Here is a 23,215-nt window from a genome sequence, read left to right as displayed (position 1 = left end):
TTTAACAAGTTGAATACTTGATCTATTATAAGAATTGCATAATTGAAGCTGTTATAGTATTAGTTTTCAAAACAATTCAATTGATAACAATTTTTTTTGTATGATTTGTCTTGCAATGATCATAATATATATCAGTTGAATATGTTGAACCGTTCATTGATTTGAGCTTGTATTTTACACATCGTACACTTATATTTTGGAAGTATTTATACTAATTAGCATGGTATATACGTGTAACGCACGTGTTCGAAAACTAGTATATATATATATACATACGTTTTTCTATTTCTTTCTTAATAATGCATGTAATTAACTAATCATATTATATAAATATACTTTCTTTCTTGTGTCAATCAATTCACCTGTCTTTTTGTGCTTTTGCCTTTATAAAGTTGGCCAATGTATTCCTCAATTTGATGACATAAAAGGTTGTGGAAATCACCTTTATTAATCTGTTCAAAAAAGTTTAACAACCAATTTACTTTTATCTAAAAGCAAAATTACACTTAAATAATTTATTTCTACTAATTAATGATAACCTTTTCTTTTCTTGAAACATATTGTTTTAACCTCTCATAGTCGAAGAGTTGTTGTATAGGTGGGTAATGAAGAATTTTGTAGTGCCTTTAAGGCTTTTTCATTATCTATAAATATAACAATGAGCTTTTTAAATACCACACATACAAACATTCTATTTCCAATGGAGAAGCACATTTTCTTACTGATTCTTCTACTTGTAATTCAATATTACTCTGTTGCTTCCTCAAATGAAACTGATCAACAAGCTCTACTAGCTTTCAAAAATCTTATTACAAGTCCTAATCATTTTTTGGCCAATAATTGGACCAAAATACTCTTTTGCTCTTGGTTTGGTGTCACTTGTAGTTCAAAAAGGCAAAGGGTTGTGGCCTTGGCTCTTCCTAATTTGCAAATTCAAGGCACAATTTCCCCGTCTTTGGCCAATCTGTCCTTCCTCAGTGTTCTCAATCTCGAGAACAACAGCTTCCGCGGTGGCATCCCTTATGGACTTGGCCACTTGCCTCGCTTGCGAGTGATTGATATTCAAAACAATCAGCTCAACGAAAGTATACCAACAAGTCTATTTCAAAACCGGAGAGTTCAAGTAATTTCATTGGCTTTCAATGAACTCAGTGGTGAAATGTGGAGAGGGCCATGGTATGTACCCCAACTCAGAGTCTTAAATCTCAGGAACAATAGTCTCATCGGTATAATCCCTCCTTCTGTTGGAAATGCCACAAAAATGATGAACTTCAGTTTGTCTGGGAATAGATTCAGCGGCAACATTCCTAAGGAGGTCGGTAATCTGAGCCAACTTGCAGACATGTCCTTGACTGATAATCAGTTAACAGGTTCCATTCCCGTAGAACTGTTTAATATCTCGTCACTACTGTCCATAAATCTGCGACACAATAGCCTTTCCGGCCCTCTCTTGCTTGGTCAAGGGAATATTGTATCAAATCTGGAGCATTTAATTATATCTTTCAACCAAATTTCTGGTTGCATTCTTTCCAACATATGCCAACTCACAGAGCTCAAAGTATTGTCCATAGTTTACAACAACATAACTGGAGAAATACCCAGAAATATTGATTGTTTATCCAAACTCGAGATGTTTCTTATTGGTGGTAATCCAATTAAAGGGACTATCCCCACTTCATTGGGAAATATTTCCACTCTACAATATCTTTATTGTGGAGAAAATCACATAGTAGGGAAAATTCCTCAAGAATTAGGGAAGCTATCAAAGTTGAGGGTATTAGTCATTGAGGACAATTCTAATCTTATTGGTCAAATTCCAGAGGCTATTTTCAACATATCTTCTTTGGAAGTGATTGCTTTCAGTTTCAATAACCTCTTGGGGAGAATTCCAACCACTACAGGTCTTCATCTTCCGAACCTTAAAGAACTCTACTTGGGAGACAATCAGCTTGAAGGGGAAATTCCATTGTTCATAACAAATGCTTCCAAGCTTGAGAAATTGGAGCTAAATGATAACTTTCTGTCAGGAACTATTCCTACTAATTTGGGAAATCTTCATGAGCTGCGATATCTCTTCCTACATCATAATCAACTAACCAATGAACCAAGAGAGTGTGAGTTGTTATTCTTCAATTCATTGGCGGACTGTAAGATGTTGAAATATCTACAAGTGGGTTTCAATCTGTTGAATGGCGCTCTGCCAAATTCTATTGGGAATCTTTCATCTACTATTCAAAACTTTCATATAGGACATGCACACATCAACGGCCTCATCCCCACAGGTATAAGCAACATGAGCGGTCTAATGACCCTATACTTTCAAGGAAACAACTTGACAGGGAGTATTCCTCCTGAGATTGGTAAGCTTAAACAACTCCAAGGTCTGTATCTACGTTACAATAAATTGCAGGGACATATTTCTGAGGCAGTATGCAATTTATCTAATTTGGTTCAATTATATCTGGAACATAATGAGCTCACTGGAGTGATCCCAGAATGTATAGGAGATCTAAGCTTGCTACAACATCTTTATTTGGATTCTAATAAATTTTCATCAAAATTTCCGTTGAGTCTTTGGAAGATGAGTGGTCTTCTCTATCTAAGTGTGTCACGAAATTCTTTAGAGGGAGAAGTTCCATCAGATATTGGAGAACTGAAAGCCATTGTAGGACTATATCTTTGCAGTAACCACTTTTCAGGCGTGATACCAACCAGATTCGGGGAACTCCAAAACCTGCAGTATCTTGACCTATCCAACAATTCATTTTTTGGCCAAATTCCATTATCCTTTGCCAACTTGATAAGCTTGGAATTCTTGAATTTGTCTTCAAATGCATTGTCAGGTACTATTCCCAAGTCTTTGGAAAAACTCTCATACCTTAAAAGCATTAATGTTTCATTTAATTATTTAGAAGGTGAAATACCGAGTGGTGGCGTGTTTGCAAATTCCACTCTTCAATCATTTCTCAGGAACAAAGGTCTATGTGGAATGCACATATTGGAGATTCCTGCTTGCGCTATCAATAATCCTGGAAAACAATCAAAGCTTAAGGAGGTTCTGCTGAAAATTGTTACTCCAGTGGTTATATCATCCTTGTTGATATTCTTGTTGGTTTTAATTTGGATAATGAAACAACAAAATAAAGGAAAGTTCAAAGATGTTGAAAAGGTACGGGAGATTGGGACTCATCAGTTAGTTTCTTATCATGAGATTCAACTAGCAACAAATAATTTTGATGAATCCAATTTAATTGGTGAGGGAAGCTCTGGTTCTGTTTACAAAGGCACATTATCTAGTGGAACTGTAGTGGCCATTAAGGTTCTGGATTTGGAAAATGAGCAAGTATGCAAGAGGTTTGATACCGAATGCGAAGTGATGAGAAATGTTAGACACAGAAATATTGTTCCAGTTATTACTACTTGTTCTAGTGACTATATAAGAGCCTTTGTTCTGCGATATATGCCCAACGGGAGTCTTGAGAATTGGTTGTACAGAGAAGATTGCCACTTGAATCTTCATCAAAGAGTCACCATAATGCTTGACGTGGCAATGGCAATTGAATATCTACATCATGGTCATGTCACTCCAATAGTTCATTGCGACTTAAAGCCAGCCAACGTTCTTTTGGATGAAGATATGGTGGCTCAAGTTGGTGATTTTGGCATCTCTAAAATTTTAGCCATAAGTAAGTCCATGGCACATACCGAGACATTGGGAACTCTTGGATACATTGCACCAGGTAGACTACTTTCTTTCTTTCTCACTTATATAATAACCTTTCTATTTGATTTTTTTCTTATCTAAATCAAGCCCTTGCAAATACTAGAACTAAATAAAAAGCATGTCTTTGTTAGTACGCGCACTATTGTTATATTCAAATGAGTAATTCTTTTTCATTTTCATTTGTTTAAGAATATGGCTCAGAGGGAATAGTGTCCACTAGTGGTGATGTTTATAGTTATGGCATCATGTTGATGGAGGTTTTGACCAAAAGAAGGCCAACAGATGAAGAGATATTCCATGGAGATCTTGACTTGAGGAAATGGATAACACAATTATTTTCAGGGACTATGATGGACGTTGTGGATGCCAATATTTTTTCCGAGGAAAAACAGATCACTTCCAAAAGTGAAATCTGCATCGTGTCCATGATAGAATTGGCTTTAGACTGCACAAAGGAAATGCCAGAATCAAGAATAACCATGAAAGAAGTAGTCAAAAGGCTTAACAAAATCAACAACACATTTCTGGAAACATAGAAATCTCTTTCGGTGGTGTTCTTTCTGTGCTGCAAGTTAACATGTTGCTTTTTGTTTACTTGTTTGTTGAATATAGTCGTCGTTTGTTCTACCTGTAGACATGTACTGTTTGTACTTCAGAGTGTTGCATTTCCCTCATTTTGTGATTTAAGATTTGAGTAGTCTTTAATATGTTTTGAATGCTTGAATAAAATTAAGAAATATTATGAAAGTGTTTAGCTGCACTAATATTCTCTCTGTTTGCCTCTACTTCATATTTTTGATTCATTAGCTTCTTCCGATTAATATATTTAACTATTTAATAAATGGAATGCTTAGTTGGACTTGGTGAGTTTTGCAGGTGAATGAAAAACCGGATCCTAATTATCCAATAGTTTTTACACCGTAAGTACACATAATTTAAACTCAAACTTAACTTTGATCGCCCTGTTTTTCAGTATCAGTCAAAATATAAGCTTAACATATACTGACGATTATCAAGTACTAAAAATGAAAGTGCAAGTAAAGAAGAGATTTATGTAGCTCAATCCTAAAGTTGAAGTGAAGACAAGGTGTATAAGCTTCAAAAACTTTATATAGGTTGAAGGAGGTCCAAGTGAAGTGAAAACACTCCCTAAGAAATTGTTAATATGTGTGAATAGCAATTTATGTTATTAAAATTGCATATTAAAGATGTGTTCTTGGTCCATTATTTATAGATGTGTTACATTCCCTCATGTTGTAATTTCATATTTGAGTGGTTTCGTATGTATTTTATTTTGTTTAATAACTATGATTTGAACGCTTGAATAAATCAAAACAAGTATGGAAATGTCTCTTCCACCTCATTTCTTATTTCCTTCATAAATAGAAAAGAAATTGCTAGAGATAAAAGAAAAGAAATCGAAAGAGATAGATTAGAAACAATGTAGACCGTAGAGTAGGAATTCTATGAACATCAAATAATTTAGGTACGAAACTTGTAAAATAATGATGCTTATAAGGTTTTCATGTATTTAAATTTAAATCATTGTTTTCATATCCGGTAATTATTCATAATAAACAAAAATATTTTGTAGTGTTAATAAGAGGGGAAGGGTTAAAGATATATCAGATGTTTGAGGAATGCTACATGTTGTTGGAGTAAAATATCATCAACAAGGGTGTTTTAATGTGTTGTATCGATTAAGTTCACGGATTGGAGATAAGCAAACTTGAACCGCTAACATTCGCCATAGAGGTAAACCATTGCTTTTTAGGTCCCTCGACTAATTCTATCGATCTCTAATATTATTTTTGAATAAAAAAGAGTGAAGAGTCAAAATCACACCTAAAGTATTATTTTATTTTAACGTTCATAGCTGAACTATCAGGTATGCAAATTTTCTACTTGAATTATCATCAATTATATATATATATATATATATATATATATATATATATAAATACACATTAACTATCAATTGTTCTCTTTTGTTATCTGAATAGTGATGATATATTAGGTCAGAAATTCACACATCCAATAATTGAGATGTATTTTGATAAATAATTAGTTAGTACCCACATTTTGAAACTCACACACGTTATGGTAGTTTAAATATGAAACTCAAAAAAGTTAAAAATACTTTAGATATGTTGTTGACCTCGGGTTAATAATTTTATTATTTTACTCTTTTTGAAATAATAAATTGAAAAAGGAAAAGAATAAAGACAGGGGTCCATCAGGACAAAGCAAAGATCTACGTCTCCTCTGTTTCCACCCCCGATCTCTCTTCCATTTTCAGCTGCTGATTTTACAGAGAAATCAATGGCGAGTGGTTATGGGGATTCGAGCCAGAAGATAGATTATGTGTTCAAAGTGGTTTTAATCGGTGATTCAGCTGTAGGAAAGTCACAGATACTAGCTCGATTTGCTCGTAACGAATTTAGCCTCGATTCTAAAGCAACAATTGGGGTTGAATTCCAGACACGAACCCTTGTGATACAGCACAAGTCTGTTAAAGCTCAGATCTGGGATACTGCTGGTCAAGAACGGTATTAAATCTTTCTTTTTTTGACACTTTGATTCTTGTTGTGTTATTGCAAACTCGAGGAATCTTAGTAGCTCAGTTGGTTGAGTAGCTGAACTTTTACTTTGTTGGTGAGGTTTAGATTCCATTTCGTCTCGTTTTGGGTGAGTTTTAAGTTCAATGAAATGAATATATTTTTTTTATGACGAAGGAAACCACAAACACTACCCTTTGGGTGTGCACAGGGTGAATCAATAGTATTTGATTGGTAACCTAGAATAAATGGTATGTAAATTGTTATATTAGGTCAAATTATGATGATGATGTTAAAAAAATCATTATACTGTGTATATAACTTGAATCATTTGTACTACTACTTCTCCTCCCACCAAAAATAATGTGGGATTAGGAGTAAACGATCAAACTTTTGGGCATGATTTTGATTATGATAGAGTGATGAGCGAGGAATTTTGACAAGGGGTTAAAAGAAGTGAAGGATTGTCACTCCTATTTGAGCACTTGTGACCTTAAGCAAAATTTGATCTCCCTTTGCCAACTTCACTAGAAAATCCCCTGATTTCAGGGGATTCTAGTTAAATATCTTTTAAAATTTCAACTATTACCCTTTTGCTTGGCATAGTGCAATTTTTTGATGAAAGGGTTTCGATTGAACCCACTTCAAATTAAGTCATATGCATGAATATACTTAAGGTGGGTTGGAAAATCTTTGAAGTGGAGGCAAAACTCTATCTTAGGTCTTTGTATGGGTTGGTTTACTAGACTCAGGGTTCTTGAGCGGACTACTTAAGTGAGAAGGCCACATGGTCACACGGATAATTCAGATGCCCTGTGCATATGCCAACTCTTCTAAGGATAAGCTATTTTATCATGTATATGGGATAACTTATCCCATTACTAAGGTATAAAGTGTGGGATAAATAATCCCAGGACTGGTCCTACATATTATCCCTAGGATTATTATTCCTTATAACGCAGGATAAAATAGTCTTGCATATTATCCCTAGAATTATTATTCCTTATACCTCACACCAAACGATTCTTAATAAATGTAAAGATTCCATGTACTTGTTTACTTTTAAAAGCAATTTCTTGATCTTCTTCCTCCTTGATAGTTCCTTTCCTCTTGTTGTGGTTTCTATGTGTAACTCTTCTCTACAAGTAAATAAGTGAACATGTATATTCTCTAATGTTTCGTTTCCATCTTGGTGAATGCAAAGACGTGAAAACTTATGAATGAAGACATACAGAAGCTTCATAATTTACAAAGGGGAGAAGGAGTTACTCGAACTCGGGTGTTCGATACGGGTGTGGATCTAGATGTCGGATCCGTCATGATCTAATTTTCAAGATTCGGGGATATGGATCCATGTATGGATATGGGTGTGAGGATTCGCCTAAAAATAATTAAAATATCTAAAAATAGAGTTGTAAACCTAATTATGTGATATTATGAGGAGAACTTGAGGAGAATCTTGGAATGAGATTAAAGAAAAAAGAGTGACATAAAAGTTTCTATATAAAAGGTATTCCATTTTCTTCAATTTTATTTGTATAGATTACAGAAATCATTAAAATTGTCCTGACTATCCCCATTGATTTTGGTCAAAGTACCCAAAATCGGTTTACCAAATTGGACCTGGATCCCACACCCACACCCATGTCGTGTCGACACGAGTGCGGCACCAAAAGTGAAGAGTCCGAGCAACTTAGTAAATGAGAATGATATAGGAATTATAAACAGTAGGATAGATACAACTTTCCTTTAATCATTGTCATTGTTGTTGGATAATAATATTATAGGGGTCTTAAAAATGGAAGAGCTCTAGTTGTTGGATAAAAAATAAAGGGCTATAACTAAACCTAGATAAAATGTATATATATATATAGATAAAATGTACAAAATTAAGAAATGTTATTGTTAATTGAATAAAAAAAATGTGATGCATTCGGAAAGAAAATAAATTAAAATGTTAAAAAATGACTGTTAATGATAATATTAAAATGAGAATAATAATACTCCCTTTGTTTCAATTGGTTTTGACTTGGCATGGAATTTAAGAAACTAAGGAAGTAAAGAAGACTTTTGAATCTTCTATACCTAAACTAAAAATATGTAGAAAGTACAAAAATGTCCTTTTATCTAGTGGTATTAAACATATTAGGTGGAAAGTTAAAATTAAAGAGTTGTCAAAAACGAAAAAAATACTTTCTTTTTGAGACGGATTAAAAGAAAAGTAAGGCAAATAAATTGAAATTCTTTTTGGAACAAATTAAAAAAAAGTAAGACAAATAAATTGAAATGGAGAGAGTAATATTTTGAAGTGATGATGATGGTTGCATAATGAAGGATGATCATATTAGTAATATATATAACGATGATATTAAAAGCCCTTAATTGTAATAGAATAAAAGAATAAGTATTCTTCTGTTATGAAAGGTGTTAGAAGTGCAAACAAATAAGTTGGAAGAAGCATGAGACAAAATTGGATGTCAACATGCGTCTTCTAAACTCACACTCAAGTCAATGAGAAAAAGTGAACTAAAGCAAATAGTTAGTCAAACTTCAAAATTTAAGACTCACTCGTCTATGCATTATAGATGATACTCATAAAAATTACAACTTTCTTTTGACTACTGAAGGACATAAATATATAATTTTCTAGGGGTTATTTGGTAAGAAGGATGGGATAGACAAAGTTGTCCCATGATTGAGATATCCAGTGGGATTAGTTATCCCCCTATATAGTGGGATAACTAATCACATCATTGTAGCAGAAATGATGGGATAAATAATCTGGGGACTAACTAATACCCCTAACTAGAAGCAGGATTATTTGATAATCCTGCATTTTATCCCAGGATTTTATCCCTCTTTCCTCATAACAAACGACCCCTAAGAGTATTAAATTTGGTTTTCAATTGTCATTTCTTAGTTATCTCTTACATAAATCAGAATTTTAATCTTTTAGAATTTGTTCAAAATTGAACTGCCATATGTCTTGAGTAGAATCATACGGTTAGATATCATTTTAACTCAACAACAATATTTGACCAAGTTGAGTAGATTTGGGCCTAAAATTTTGATGAATCAGTTGAACTGACTGAGTTGGGTAGGCTCGGTCCTAGTTTTCTTCAAGAATTTGCACCATATACAGAATTATAGGCCTGAGTCTCAAATATCTTGGTATTGATAGTTGAATTTCAACACTTGTAGAGCCAACTTCTTTTTTATTTGCATTACCCACTTGCTTTATGTGTGGTTGGATCTGTTATATCTGGTTTCTCAAGCAACCCAGGCAGTCGTGCATGAACCCTTTCCTTATGCTGGTGGGGTCCTTCTACTCGATGCTCTTTGTTTGCCAAATGTCTTCCCTTGTCTAGCAATTGTTTGATTTACTTCTAAATACAAAAGGTATCTGTCATGGATATGTAGATTAGGTTGATAGATTGCCTTTATTGTTTTTTGTTTCCATCCAGTTTGATGGTAACCAGATAGCTCTTAATCCACTCTAATTACTATTGTTTTTCTCTTCACTATAATGTGAAATTTTTCTGTCTTTTTGTAACTCAACCTTTGTAAAGCTACCTATCGAGAAATGTATATTGCTGAATTTGTAAATAACTGTGAGCTATTATTGTTCAAGTATCATATCGTTGGACAAGAAAGCTTATAGGTTTATCTGCTCCTTTTGTCTTGATTAGTACTAGGCAACTACTTAACTGGTGCAACATAAATTAGATTTTATCCATAAAATAGGCCCCATTTTTTCTGATCTTATCCCACAGTCAACGAGATTAGAAGTCATTGGAATAAAACAGGGATATAGATGCAAAAGGGTTGAGACATTGCTCTCAGAAACAATTTTACACATTCCCAAAATTTTGGTTCTCCCTCAATATCAAAAAGATACTTGTTGGTGTCATGACCATTGCAATCCTAGAGGATATGGTTAACCGGAAAGCTTCTAAAGATGTCTGCTGGCCACCCAGTTTTGAACAAAAGTCTTTTACCATTTTTTGTCGTCACCAGGATCTCCGGTATTGGCCCAACGCCATCTTCAATTACTTTACTAGTATTGTATCCTCATCTATCTGTTGAAAAGGATATTGGCCCTCCATGCCTATCCTTGGTCTTCTCCTTCTTTTAACTCATTTCTACAACACTTTCGTGTATTTCATCAAAAGACCTTGGTGTTAAGTTGAACTTGGCACTGCTCAAGTTCTTGCACTTAGCGTGTCCTATTAGTCATCAAATTATTCCAGACCAACAGCTTCATTTTACAAGTCTTATAACAAACAGCTTCATTTCAAAATGAAATACAAAGATGAAAACCTCATTTCCAGATTTATCAGTACAGGCTCACTTGTGTGGCTTGAATCTTTGATTTGGTGGTGCGCCTGTCCCTTGCACCAAGTTATGTCTAGGGATTGGCGGGATTGGCGGGATTGGCATCAGTATCCACATTATGAGTTCACGCTAGTAGCCACATTATCAAGTCTAACTTTAGAGGAGTCATCAGTTTTCCTTGCCAGCATCCATCTTCTTCTTTTTGTTCAGTCTTCTTAAAAATCACCCCTATATGACAGGTTCCTCTATTGTCATAGTACCCCAAGTTTTGGGAGAATAGGCACATTGAGACGCTTCTTCAAATTGGAGTTGGTCAATATTGTAGGGAAATGAATGGTAATGTTCTAAAACATCAATACCAGTTGAGATTGTGATTAAATGTGACTTTCCTGGTTACTAGTTTTTTCCTACTTTTATTAATGTGCAATGTATTATGTATGCCTGTTATAGACGCCATATTTATTCGAAAGAGACATCTATGCTACTATCCAATTACTATTGTACAAGTGCACTGCCAAGTGGTCTATTAGAGTTTAGTATTCAAGTATGCCCATCTGGGTTCTCACCAGCTCTTATAAATACTTATTACCAAGTGTTGATGTTCGCGTTGCACTGATAAGTGATATCACAATAGGGATTTGATTAACTTGATTCCCACATTTAACGCTTTTCCTTGTCAGGACTGCTTTTAGACTCGATAAGTGGAGGAGAAACTTAACAATTTTGTAACTGATTTACTCGTTTCCTTGTCATTTTCAGATATAGAGCTGTCACAAGCGCATACTACAGGGGAGCTGTTGGAGCTATGTTGGTTTATGACATAACAAAACGCCAAACATTTGATCACATACCCCGTTGGCTGGAAGAGTTGCGCGCACATGCCGATAGGAATATTGTGATCATTCTGATTGGAAACAAAACTGATCTCAAAGATCAACGAGCTGTCCCTACCGAGGATGCTAAGGAATTTGCTCAGAAGGAAGGATTATTTTTCTTAGAGACTTCTGCAATGGAAGCGACAAACGTGGAGGATGCATTCTCGACTGTGTTGACAGAGATCTTCAACATCGTAAACAAGAAGAATCTTGCTGCAGATGATAATCCCCCCAATGGGAATCCTGCATCTTTATCTGGGAAGAAGATTCTTGTACCTGGTCCTGCACAAGTCATCCCAGAAAAGAGAGCATGTTGTAGATCTTGAAATATCAGGAGTCCACGTTTCTTTTACTTTTTCAGGTGAAAATTTTTATGAGTATTAAATCTTCATAGTTTCACTGAGAGTAATTCTTGAAAATCTCATGTATTTGGTTGTAAATTCATTTTTAGATTGTTCTATGTGAGGACTGAGGACAACAGCAGCAGAGTATATGTGCTTTTACAAGTTTTATAATATGTTTGTTGTTAGCTTCATATTCAATTTTCTTGGGTTGCAATTGATCTAAATGTGGTTTGAATTCTCGAGGCCAAAAAAAATATGATGAGGAGCAAAATGTGATTTTGACCCTTAGCAGTCTATTTGGTCAAACTTCGAGAAATATATTTATTTAGAAGAGTGTTTGTTGTCCCAAGTGTTTTTTGGGAAAGTAAATTTTGAGAGAACTATACTTATTTTGAAGAGTAGTATTTTTTTGTTACAAGTGTTCTTTGAAAGTAACTATTTGTGTTTGATTAATTAATTTGATTAACACTTTTGGCGATATTACGAGCAATAATTTGTGTTTGTCGAAGCTTTCGGAAAGTACTTTTGGGAGAGGTTGTTTTTTCGACTATAAAAAACTAATTTTGTTGCTACTCAATAACACTTTTTTTTCGGAAAAGGCTAAAAAGTTTTGTTGAATTCTTTTAACTCTCCAAAATAAGTATTTTAACTTTTAAAGGCATAATCATTTGTCAATATTTTAGGAATGTTTTTGTAGTTCAATATTTCAAATCTTGATATTCATGTTTTTTTTATAACAAATGTAAATCATTGCAAAAAGAATGATTAGTTTATTTGTGATACTATCTTTATTATATGAATTACAAAAGTATCACTATTAAATTGCTATTATCCATTTAACAACAACAAAAAATTTCACGAGTGAAATCTAAAGAGGGAAGAGTGTAAACACATCTTATTCTTGCTTCGATGAAATAAAGTATTTTTCGGATACTCGTAAGAATTTAGAGAGGTTGTTTGCCATAGACATCTCTTTTTTTATTTTCTAAAATAACCTTGCAGCAAATTAAAGATAAGGATATTTTTGTCTTTTCAGCAGATTTTCTAAATTTCCTTTTCAATTCCTCTTTATTTTTGCTCTTAGATGAACTCCGGCAACACTCAACCCTTAATTTTTACTCTTTCTCCATCTTCGTCTCGCCGGAGCTCCGACGAATTCTCCCCCTACTCCGATTGAACCCTAAAATAATGGACAGGAGCTAAAAACATCTCGAAAATCGTCAAAAAGGAGGAAGAAAGAGTGTAAAATGGGGAATAAGATCGCAAAAACGACACAAGCGTCGGCAATGGAGTATTACCTCCACGACTTGCCGTCGTCGTATAACCTGGTGCTGAAAGAAGTTGTAGGTAGAGGTCGCTTTTTGAAATCAATTCTCTGCAAACACGACGAAGGACTTGTGCTTGTAAAAGTCTATTTCAAAAGAGGGGATTTCATTGATTTACGCGAATATGAGCATCGTCTCTCCAAAATTCGTGACATATTCACCTCCCTTGATCATCCACATGTTTGGCCTTTCCAGGTCAAGTAAAATTGGCAGACTCTTCAATAATTTTTTACTGATTGACTTCGAATTAGATTTTGTTTAGCAGGTGATCTTATATTTGTAACATATTACTCCTTCCGTTTACTTTAACTTGTCTACTTTCGACTTTGTAGGCCTCTTTAAGAAATAACGATTAATATGAGTATTTTACAGGATACTTGATATATAGTTGGAAAAGATTTGGGAATAAGTAATTAATGTTGTGGGTAAAACACGAAGATATGCTAAGAGTGAAGGTATATTTTGTATAGTGGACAAGTAAAAGCTAATGGAGGGAGTAGTTTTATAGAAATCTAAATATTGAGTCTTTGCTTGATGTGGAATGTTGCAGTTCTGGCTTGAAACAGATAAAGCTGCTTATTTGTTGAGACAATACTTCTTTAACAATCTTCATGATCGTCTTAGTACCCGACCTTTCCTCTGTCTTGTTGAGAAGAAATGGCTTGCTTTCCAGGTAATATTTCTTGTTCTATTATCCCCATTGCTCGGAAGGTCTACCGGAAATAGCCTCTCTACCTCCCTAGGTAGGGGTAAGGTCTGAGTACACTCTACCCCCCACACACACCCAGATCTCACTTGTGGGATTACACTGGATATGTTGTCGTCGTCGTCGTCTCCATTGCTATAATTCTGGTTTATCAAGTTGCAATAGTCATATCATGTACATCTACTTTTGCAGTTGCTTTATGCAGTGAAGCAGAGTCATGAGCATGGAGTGTGTCATGGTGAGATGACTCATGATGTGAAATAACTGACATGACATGGAAAATCTATGACTTGCTCAGGCCTTTATTTTTTCTCTTTTTAAAAACTGACATGAACTCGGTTGCAGGTGATATCAAGTGTGAGAATGTGCTAGTCACATCTTGGAACTGGCTTTATCTTGCAGACTTTGCATCGTTCAAACCCACTTATATTCCACATGATGATCCTTCTGATTTCTCCTTCTTCTTTGATACCGGTGGACGAAGACGATGCTATCTTGCACCCGAGGTTCGAATAAGTTGTCTAACATAAGTAAAACATACTGATTTATTTTTTAAAAATTATTTTGTTGGGTTAATACTTAATACAAAAATGAAGTTTTATTTGAAAATTAGCCAGTCATTAATTGACAGAAAAATTGTAATTTCATGCAAACAAGTTGCACACCTAACCATGGTATTTCGAATTCTAAGTATCTCTCCTATATCTATGATTTTTGTGAGTAGTGAACGCGTGAAACTCTAAGACTCCTGTATTTTTTATTGTTGTGAATAGTGAATGCTACACATAATGGATATCTTGTGCGTGTAATTGACTGGTGAGGTCAGATAGAGTTGATCTTCACTTGCTCCACTGCCTAATTGCATTCTGAACACAGCCACCTATTCACTATTTCTCACTTTGAAGGGGAGGAACTGTTCCTTTATGTCAAAGACTGAACTGTTTGTGATTCTAATATAGTCTTAACCTTTATATTCAGTGGACAACTGTAATGAGATTTGGAGAAGTAGCTTTGTTAGTAGAAACTAAGTGCAAATTGTACAAGAAAAAGAGATTATTAGTTATGAGTGTGTTCAAGAGCTGTTCAGTGTAGGCATTAGAGTGAACTTTGGGAGACACCAATAAGCTTGAATAAACAACAATATGCTTGAATTGCATGTATCTTAACAAAAAGGGAAGAACTGCACATTTCTCCTGGAGGCAATGGCATCCTTGTCCCACACCATTTCCCCTTTAATAGTTACGTTATTCGTATGCACCATGATGTCAAAGTAATTTTTGCATAAATGTCACTAATTTTCAGAGATTTTATGAGCATGGAGGTGAGATGCACGTTTCACAAGATGCTCCTTTGAAGCCATCTATGGACATCTTTGCTGTTGGGTGAGATTTTTCTTGAGTCATTATTTTGGAATGGCCTCTCAAAACTTTACTGTTTCTTTTATTCTTCTCCTTCTAAATTTACTATTAAGATACTTGAACTAAAATTTCTTCTAGAATTTTATCATAATGTTTATATAGCAACTCTTTATGTGGTGATTTCCTTCCATCATTATTTGCTAAGTTGAGCGGACTCTTCACTTTTGATGTTGCACATGTGTCGGATTCTCCAAAAATACTCTACTTTTGGAGAATCCGACACGCACCCATTGACATTTTTGAAGAGTCCGAGCAACATAGATTATTTGTGTTGTGCCATTTACCATGTTAGCACTTAGCACTGGTATCATCATGATGGTCACTTATAAGAATCAGAGAAGGTTATTTGCTAATTCGACATTAGGTACAGCAATCGGAAGATCTAGGAAAGTTATGAATTGCTCAATAATTTACCTTTTATATTTTATAATCATTTCACATCGAACAAAAAACCTATAGAAAAGACTTGTGGAGAAATCCATTTTCTTCTGTAAGACTTTTTAGTCATATTTAACTTTTTAGGGATCAAAGTGTCGTATACTTCTTTTAGCAACTTCTTTATATATCTTGCATAGTATTAAGACTAGATAGTTCTCCAGTTAATTGTCAGCTATTTTTCAGCTATCTCTGCAAGAAATCCTGCTTAAAGTAATTCACGACTATAAAATTAAAGATGTTCCCTTTATCAACTAGAACAGTAATTGCTTTTGATTATACAATTAGAATAGTGATTGTTGCAGAGAAATCCTTTTTTTCTTAAGACTTTTGAGTCATATCAAACGTTTAGGGACCTTATCTTCCTACTTTTACTAGCAATTGCTATGTACACCTTACATGCTATTAGCAGCTTAACACTTGCTAGTTCTCCAGATAATTGTCAGCTATTTTCCTGTTGTCTCTTGCAAGACATCCTACTATAGTTCTGCTAAAAAAATAAGGATGTTTTCTGTAAGAACAATAATCAGTCATCCTTTCCCTAAATAAACAGTCATCTTTAATTTAACGGATGGCTCCTTTCAACAAAATTAGCTCGTGCAATTTGGTTCATTTATTTATCTGGTTGATATAGTGTGATGTCACATTTTACTAAATCAAAATGCTGAGATCAGATATAACAATTTAAGTAGCTTTTTTCCCTGGCTTGAATTATAATAACCTTCTTTTGTCTAGCTCAGTTATATTGTTAATATCAATGTTAATTTATAGTAAAATCATCCCACTATCATTAATACAATTATTTTTGTTATTTTCATCAGTATTTAGATGAAATGTTGGCAGATTGAAATGTATCTTATATTAAAAGTGTTTTGGACTTCTTTTATTTTTTTTATTTTTTTTTATCTCAAAAAAAAAAGTGTTTTGGACTTCTTGCAAAATTATTAAGAGAAATCCAAATTTTGTTATAATAGGACTTCGAAGTCCTTGACGAGAAGAAATAGGACTTACTGATACAAAGCATCATGTTGTATCCGTTAGCCGCTGCACTAAATTACTTGGGCCAGGATTTATGCCTGAAATTTGGTTAAGTTGCTTGAGTTATCATGAAAAGGGGATTACTGAGCTTACATGAAAACAGAAAATAAATCCTAAAAAGAATTAGATGGAGGCACCCGTAGGTAAGATAATATGTGACACGGTGGTAGGTAAAAACTGATTAAAATATGTAACAGAATTTGCAGAAGTAAGAAACACATGTCATTTTCATGTAATAAGGATTTGAGTATTTAAACATCATCTACATTGCACCAGGTGTGTTATTGCTGAGCTGTTCCTTGAGGGCCAGCCGTTATTCGAATTGTCTCAACTGCTTGCTTATCGCAGAGGACAACACGATCCCAGTCAACTTCTGGAAAAGGTGTCTTTTTGTTTTTCTTTCTTAGTTTCTTAGCTTAGCATTTTTCATCTTAATACCTTTCTTATGGTATTGTAGCACCTAGTCTGTCAAATTATGTTCTTCAATGCGATGTTTTGGAACATGACTTATAATTATTTAATTTAAGGTTGTGAATAAAAAATCTTTCGTAAGAGTTACTTGTGTTCTATTCATCAATTCTTGCAATTTTCTGATAAATGCTTATTTGTATATCTTCAATGCAGATTCCAGATTCAGGAATCCGGAAGATGATTCTTCATATGATTCAATTGGACCCAGACTCACGATATTCTGCTGAAAGCTATCTGCAGAACTATGCAGGAGTTGTGTTCCCAAGCTACTTCTCACCATTCCTTCATAATTTCTATTCCTTGTTGAATCCCCTTAATTCCGATGCAAGGGTAGGATTATAAATGTACATCTTTTGTTTCACTTGGTCACCCGCTTCAACATTTGTACTCAGTAGCCATATCTTTTTTGTAGGTTCTGATATGCCAGACCTCTTTTAATGAGATCCTTAAACAAATGATGAGTGATAAGCCTGGTGACAGGAACCCCCCTGCTGTGAGTCCACATTCAGTTCCTGTCAGTCAAACACGGCAAGTGAGTGATATGAACGAAAATCTGAATTTAGTGAAGGACTCATTGAGCAACAGAGAAGAGATTGAGAAGGGCTCAGTTCATGATCGCTTTGATCTGCTTGGCAACGTGAACACTTTGCTCAGGGATGTGAAACAAAATAATCAATGTCCTGTTGTGAAGCCTTTGCTGGAGGATATAGCCAATACAGCATACTCTCAGAAGCAAAGACAATGTCACATCCAATCTCCAGTTGAACAAATCCCAGTGAGCTCCATTTCTTTCAAGAGAATTCACCATCCCTTTTTAAAAAAGATCACCATGGAAGATTTGGCTGTGTTGATGTCTGACTATGATAATCAATCGGACACTTTTGGAATGCCTTTCTTACCACTTCCTGAAGAAGTAATGAGCTGTGAAGGAATGGTGCTGATAGCCTCATTGTTGTGTTCCTGCATACGTAATGTCAAATTGCCTTTTATGAGGAGAGGTGCTGTATTGCTGTTGAACTCTTGTTCCTTGTACATTGATGACGAAGATCGGTTGCAGCGAGTACTTCCGCATGTGATAGCAATGCTGTCGGATCCAGCTGCAATTGTTCGTTGTGCTGCCTTAGAGACTTTATGTGATATTCTTCCTTTGGTTAGAGATTTTCCTCCAAGTGATGCCAAAATTTTTCCTGAGTATATTCTCCCTATGCTTTCCATGCTTCCTGATGACCCAGAGGAGAGTGTTAGGATTTGTTATGCAAGCAATATATCGAAGCTTGCGCTAACAGCTTATGGTTTTCTGATTCACTCAATAAGCTTGAGCGAGGCAGGTGTTCTGAATGAAACAAATTCATCCCAGAATTCATCAATATCGACCTCAGGCGAACCAGTACGGCCACAGAGTCTAAACAGTGATACACAACTTGGTCAATTAAGGAAGTCAGTTGCTGAGGTTATTCAAGAACTCGTGATGGGCCCAAAGCAAACTCCAAACATCAGGAGAGCACTATTGCAAGATATTGGTAACCTTTGTTGGTTTTTTGGGCAGAGGCAAAGTAATGATTTCCTGTTGCCCATTCTCCCTGCTTTTCTAAATGATAGAGATGAGCAGCTCAGGGCAGTATTTTATGGGCAAATCATATATGTCTGTTTTTTTGTTGGACAAAGAAGTGTTGAAGAATATCTTTTCCCATACATTGAGCAGGCATTGACTGATACAACTGAGGCTGTAATCGTCAATGCACTAGATTGCTTGGCCATTCTCTGCAAAAGTGGCTTTCTGCGCAAGCGGTTCCTACTTGAAATGATAGACCGTTCTTTCCATTTGTTGTGCTACCCTAGCCAATGGGTAAGGAGGTCATCTGTCACCTTTATTGCTGCCAGCAGTGAGAACTTAGGAGCAGTTGATTCTTATGTTTTTCTTGTCCCCGTAATAAGGCCCTTCCTTCGCAGGCAGCCAGCATCTCTAGCTTCAGAGAAAGCTCTTCTCTCATGCCTGAAGCCATCAGTTTCAAAAGAAATGTACTATCAGCTTGTGGAGAATGCAAAGAGTTCAGATATGCTGGAGAGACAAAGAAAGATATGGTACAATTCAACACCTCAGTCAAAACAATGGGAAACTGTAGATTTACTTGACAGAAGCAGCAGTGAGTTGGATCGAATGAAATACTGGCCTGGGAGAAAACATGATTTTCCTGGTTATAAATCTGCTAGTGATTTAACGAAACCAATTGATTTTACTGATTGTGATGATAATCCGACCAAGGTGAAATCAGTGGGAAGCTTAATACAAGATCCTTCGAGCATAATGGATAGCGGTGATCGCCTCCCCTCAGAAAAATTACAGCTATCTGGCTTTGTGTCTCCTCAAGTCAGTGGTATGAGCAGCTTTATTGATAAATCAGCTGATGGCATTCCTTTGTACTATTTTAAGGAGGATAACAAGAGACCAGCAGGCACTGGTGTAGCAGCCTCTGATTCCTCATTTCCATATACTTCATTTGGATTTGGTTCTTCATCCTTGCCTTGGATGGATCCTGTGAACAAATCATTTAACTTGGCTAATTCAGTTCCAGCACCTAAGCTAGTGTCAGGTTCAATAAGCATTGGCAATAGCTCCACACTGTTGCGGAGAGTTGTACATGAAGTGGAAGACAGGGAAGCTGATCAAACAGCATATGTGAATAACAAGTTTCAGGACATTGGGTCTGGTACATCTAGAACGGGTTCCCTAACAATGGAAGACAACACAGCTGCAACAGATAGAACTGATTTGTCATCTTTTGCCAGAACATCCATGATTACCGATTCAGGATGGAGGCCTCGTGGGGTTTTGGTTGCTCACCTCCAAGAGCACCGTTCTGCTGTTAATGATATATCCATTTCAGCAGACCACAGCTTTTTTGTTAGTGCATCTGACGATTCTACTGTTAAGGTTTGGGATTCGAAAAAGCTAGAGAAGGATATCTCATTCAGGTCAAGGTTAACTTATTCTTTAGAAGGAAGCCGAGCTTTATGTGTTACAGTGCTCCAAGGTTCTGCTCAAGTTGTTGTTGGAGCATGTGATGGAACAATACATATGTTCTCTGTTGATTATATCTCCCGAGGACTCGGTAATGTTGTCGAGAAGTACTCTGGTATTGCTGATGTGAAGAAGAATGAAGTGGGAGAGGGTGCTATTGCAAGCCTTTTGAACTACTGTTCAGATGTTGGTGCCTCAAAAATGATTTTGTATAGCACTCAGAATTGTGGGCTCCATCTGTTGGACACAAGAACAAGTTCACATGCCTGGAACACCAAAGTTTATCCCAAAGAGGGCTATATATCATCTCTAGTTGCAGGACCTTGTGGAAATTGGTTTGTATCAGGTTCCTCAAGAGGTGTACTTACACTTTGGGATTTGAGGTTTTGCATACCGGTTAACACATGGCAATATTCTCTTGCCTGCCCAATTGAGAGAATGTCTCTTTTTCTTCCTCCTCCTAGTACCTCATTGTCTGTAGCAGCAAGGCCCCTTGTTTATGTTGCAGCAGGTTGTAATGAAGTCTCTCTATGGAATGCAGAGAACGGGAGCTGCCACCAGGTGATGTGTAATTTTTCTTAAGAAAAGAAGCCCTGACTTATTTGCTTTTAGTTCCAAATACTAGTGGGTAACTTTGTTTTTGTGTTGTCAGTCCTTGGGTCTATTTAACTTGATATTTTCCTTTATTTGGTTTATGTGATGTATCCAGTATACATATACTTGGAAGTGACTACTGCGTCTGGGGATTTGAGATCCTTATTAGGGAAGAGTGCAGTGTCTGAATATTTCTCTCTCTCTCTCTCTCTCTCTCTCTCGCTCGCTCTGTGCCTTCCATCTTTCTTTCCTTCTATACTGAAAGTGTTTGGATGATAAAATCCTTCGCAGCACGTTGTAATTTCTTGGTGGTATCTGATAGATGCTTAATAAATTGGAAACTTCATGCTAGAATTGTTTGTCTTGGATGTAACTATTGAATTTAAGATTCATTTACGTTTATGATGGTCTTGTATAAAATATGGATGCTTGACTTGTGTAATCTATCATTTAAGATGAACCATTGTTCTTGGGACATGCTATGAGTTGGTACAAAGTATGTTGTCTACTCTAGTGACTTTTTCCAACTTTGCAATTTTGTATTTTTTTGCTGCAGGTTTTGAGGGTAGCAAACAATGAGAATGAGGCTGAGAACTCCGACTTACCTTGGGCTTTAGTGAAGCCATCAAATAAGGCTAATCCTAAACAAGATCTAAGAAGAAATAATGGTTCAAAGTACCGAGTTGATGAATTGAGTGATCCGCCTCCTCGCCTTTCTGGCATTCGTGCATTGCTTCCATTACCTGGTGGTGATTTGTTAACAGGGGGAACTGACTTAAAAATACGTCGCTGGGACCATTGCAGGTTCTAGATTGTTTCTCTAGCTCTATATTAAATTCACCTAAATTTTTCATATATAACTCAACAAGTCTTGCATATTTCAGCCCGGAACGAAGTTATTGTGTTTGCGGACCATCTATAAAGGGGGTTGTTAATGATGACTTTTATGAGACAAAATCCAGCTTTGGCGTACAAATAGTGCAGGTATGTGAATTATCAAGCAGGATCCACTTCTTCCTTTTACAGTTGTGACGTATAATTTCTGTCTTATGATTGTTGGACTACTAATATATTGCATTTGCTCGTCATTAAAGGAGGCGAAGAGGCGACCTTTGGCTACCAGACAAACAGCAAAGGCAATCCTTGGAGCTGCTGCCGTTGATGCGGCTGGGTGTCACCGTGATTGTATTCTCTCTTTGGCTTCTGTCAAATTAAATCAGAGACTTGTGATATCAGGTAGCAGAGATGGAGCTGTTAAGGTTTGGAAGTAAAGGAACCTTGAGATACTTGTATATATATTATTGTGTACATATTCAGAGTATATGTAGCCTCTTTACTGTTTAAAAATATTAATTGAAATGTACAGAAAATGGCTTCTTTTGTGTTTAGAGATATATGACAGATAGATTTCTGAGTCATTACCACAAATGTATTAATTTCTGGTAGATGCCGCTCTGGATTACTATTAGATTATGTTTTGGTTATAACTTTATATCATTTTTATTATTTGTAAATACAATATGTTTATGGCCATTGTTCATACCTCTGCATTTGTTCTACCTACATGGCTCTATGAGAAATTGCTAATACAATATGTTCAATCTACCAGACAAGTTCTTCAAATGCAAAAAGCTGCTCCTTGTTCTTAGAGGAATTCAAAACTGATAGTGATGTTAGGAAATGCTTTGGTTTGTAAGGGGGTTCCTTTGCCAAAAAATTATACGATATTATATGAGGTTGAAGTACTTCTGTTCTACGTTTAGTAGATATTGAATTTCCTTCGTCTTTCTGGTGTATTGTTCTTATATTTTGGATCTGCTTACTGAAGGTGACTTAATTCTTTTAAATCTTTTGAAAACTAGAACAATAGTAGATGTGGATCTACCTATAGTATAGTATGGGGTGCAAGTGGGTGTTTTTAATCTCCTTCGACTGAAAATTACAAGGTATATACAAGGTTGAAGTTACTTTTGATCAATGTATAGTAGATATAATTGAATTCTCTTGTATTTCTGGTGTATTTATTTTCTTATATTTTGAATTTCCTTACTCAAGGTGACTCAATTCTTTTAAATCTCGCAAAAACTAGATCAATATATAGTAGATGCTGATCTATGTATAATAGGGGACACAAGGGGGCTCATTCGGCTTCCCTTCAGCGGAAAATCATATAGTATATACATGATTGAAGTTATTTTTTATTTATGTGTGTAATAGATGTTGAATTTTCTTTATCTTTTTAGTGTATTTATTTTTTATATTTTTAATCTCTTTATCAAAGACGATTTAATTCTTTTAAAAACTAGATAAATAGATCAATGGCGGGCAAGTCCATTTGCTCTTCTTTCAAAGGATAAGATCAATGACCAATGG

At 35.5% G+C, this 23,215-nt stretch overlaps 3 protein-coding genes across 4 annotated transcripts; all 3 read left to right on the top strand.

Annotated features, from left to right (window-relative positions):
• The first annotated feature begins 700 nt into the window (after positions 1 to 700).
• On the top strand, positions 701 to 4,447 carry LOC102579850 (probable LRR receptor-like serine/threonine-protein kinase At3g47570). Its single transcript, XM_015308444.1, has 2 exons — positions 701 to 3,740; positions 3,914 to 4,447. The coding sequence occupies exons 1-2, from the start codon at positions 701 to 703 to the stop codon at positions 4,258 to 4,260; spliced, it is 3,387 nt and encodes a 1,128-aa protein (XP_015163930.1). The 3' UTR covers positions 4,261 to 4,447.
• Positions 4,448 to 5,945: 1,498 nt separating this feature from the next.
• Positions 5,946 to 12,034, top strand: LOC102588781 (ras-related protein Rab11D). Its single transcript, XM_006346679.2, has 2 exons — positions 5,946 to 6,273; positions 11,377 to 12,034. Exons 1-2 carry the CDS (start codon positions 6,047 to 6,049, stop codon positions 11,816 to 11,818), a joined length of 669 nt encoding a protein of 222 aa, XP_006346741.1. The 5' UTR covers positions 5,946 to 6,046; the 3' UTR covers positions 11,819 to 12,034.
• An 871-nt stretch (positions 12,035 to 12,905) lies between these two features.
• Positions 12,906 to 22,384, top strand: LOC102588012 (probable serine/threonine-protein kinase vps15). Of its 2 annotated transcripts, XM_006346678.2 has the most exons (12): positions 13,343 to 13,426; positions 13,534 to 13,616; positions 13,712 to 13,834; positions 14,060 to 14,105; positions 14,213 to 14,373; positions 15,170 to 15,249; positions 17,035 to 17,140; positions 17,383 to 17,559; positions 17,642 to 20,809; positions 21,399 to 21,646; positions 21,727 to 21,826; positions 21,937 to 22,384. In XM_006346678.2, the coding sequence occupies exons 2-12, from the start codon at positions 13,578 to 13,580 to the stop codon at positions 22,111 to 22,113; spliced, it is 4,425 nt and encodes a 1,474-aa protein (XP_006346740.1). In that variant the 5' UTR covers positions 13,343 to 13,426; positions 13,534 to 13,577; the 3' UTR covers positions 22,114 to 22,384. The 2 variants fall into 2 exon arrangements, with proteins under 2 accessions (XP_006346738.1, XP_006346740.1); XM_006346676.2 differs by lacking the exon at positions 13,534 to 13,616 and having other exon boundaries at positions 12,906 to 13,356.
• The last annotated feature ends 831 nt before the right edge of the window (positions 22,385 to 23,215 follow it).

Source organism: Solanum tuberosum, unplaced genomic scaffold (assembly GCF_000226075.1).
Source record: "Solanum tuberosum cultivar DM 1-3 516 R44 unplaced genomic scaffold, SolTub_3.0 scf00086, whole genome shotgun sequence".
Lineage (NCBI taxonomy): Eukaryota > Viridiplantae > Streptophyta > Magnoliopsida > Solanales > Solanaceae > Solanum > Solanum tuberosum.
Note: the sequence above shows the minus strand (reverse complement) of the source record. Positions and strands in the feature narration are given on the sequence as shown.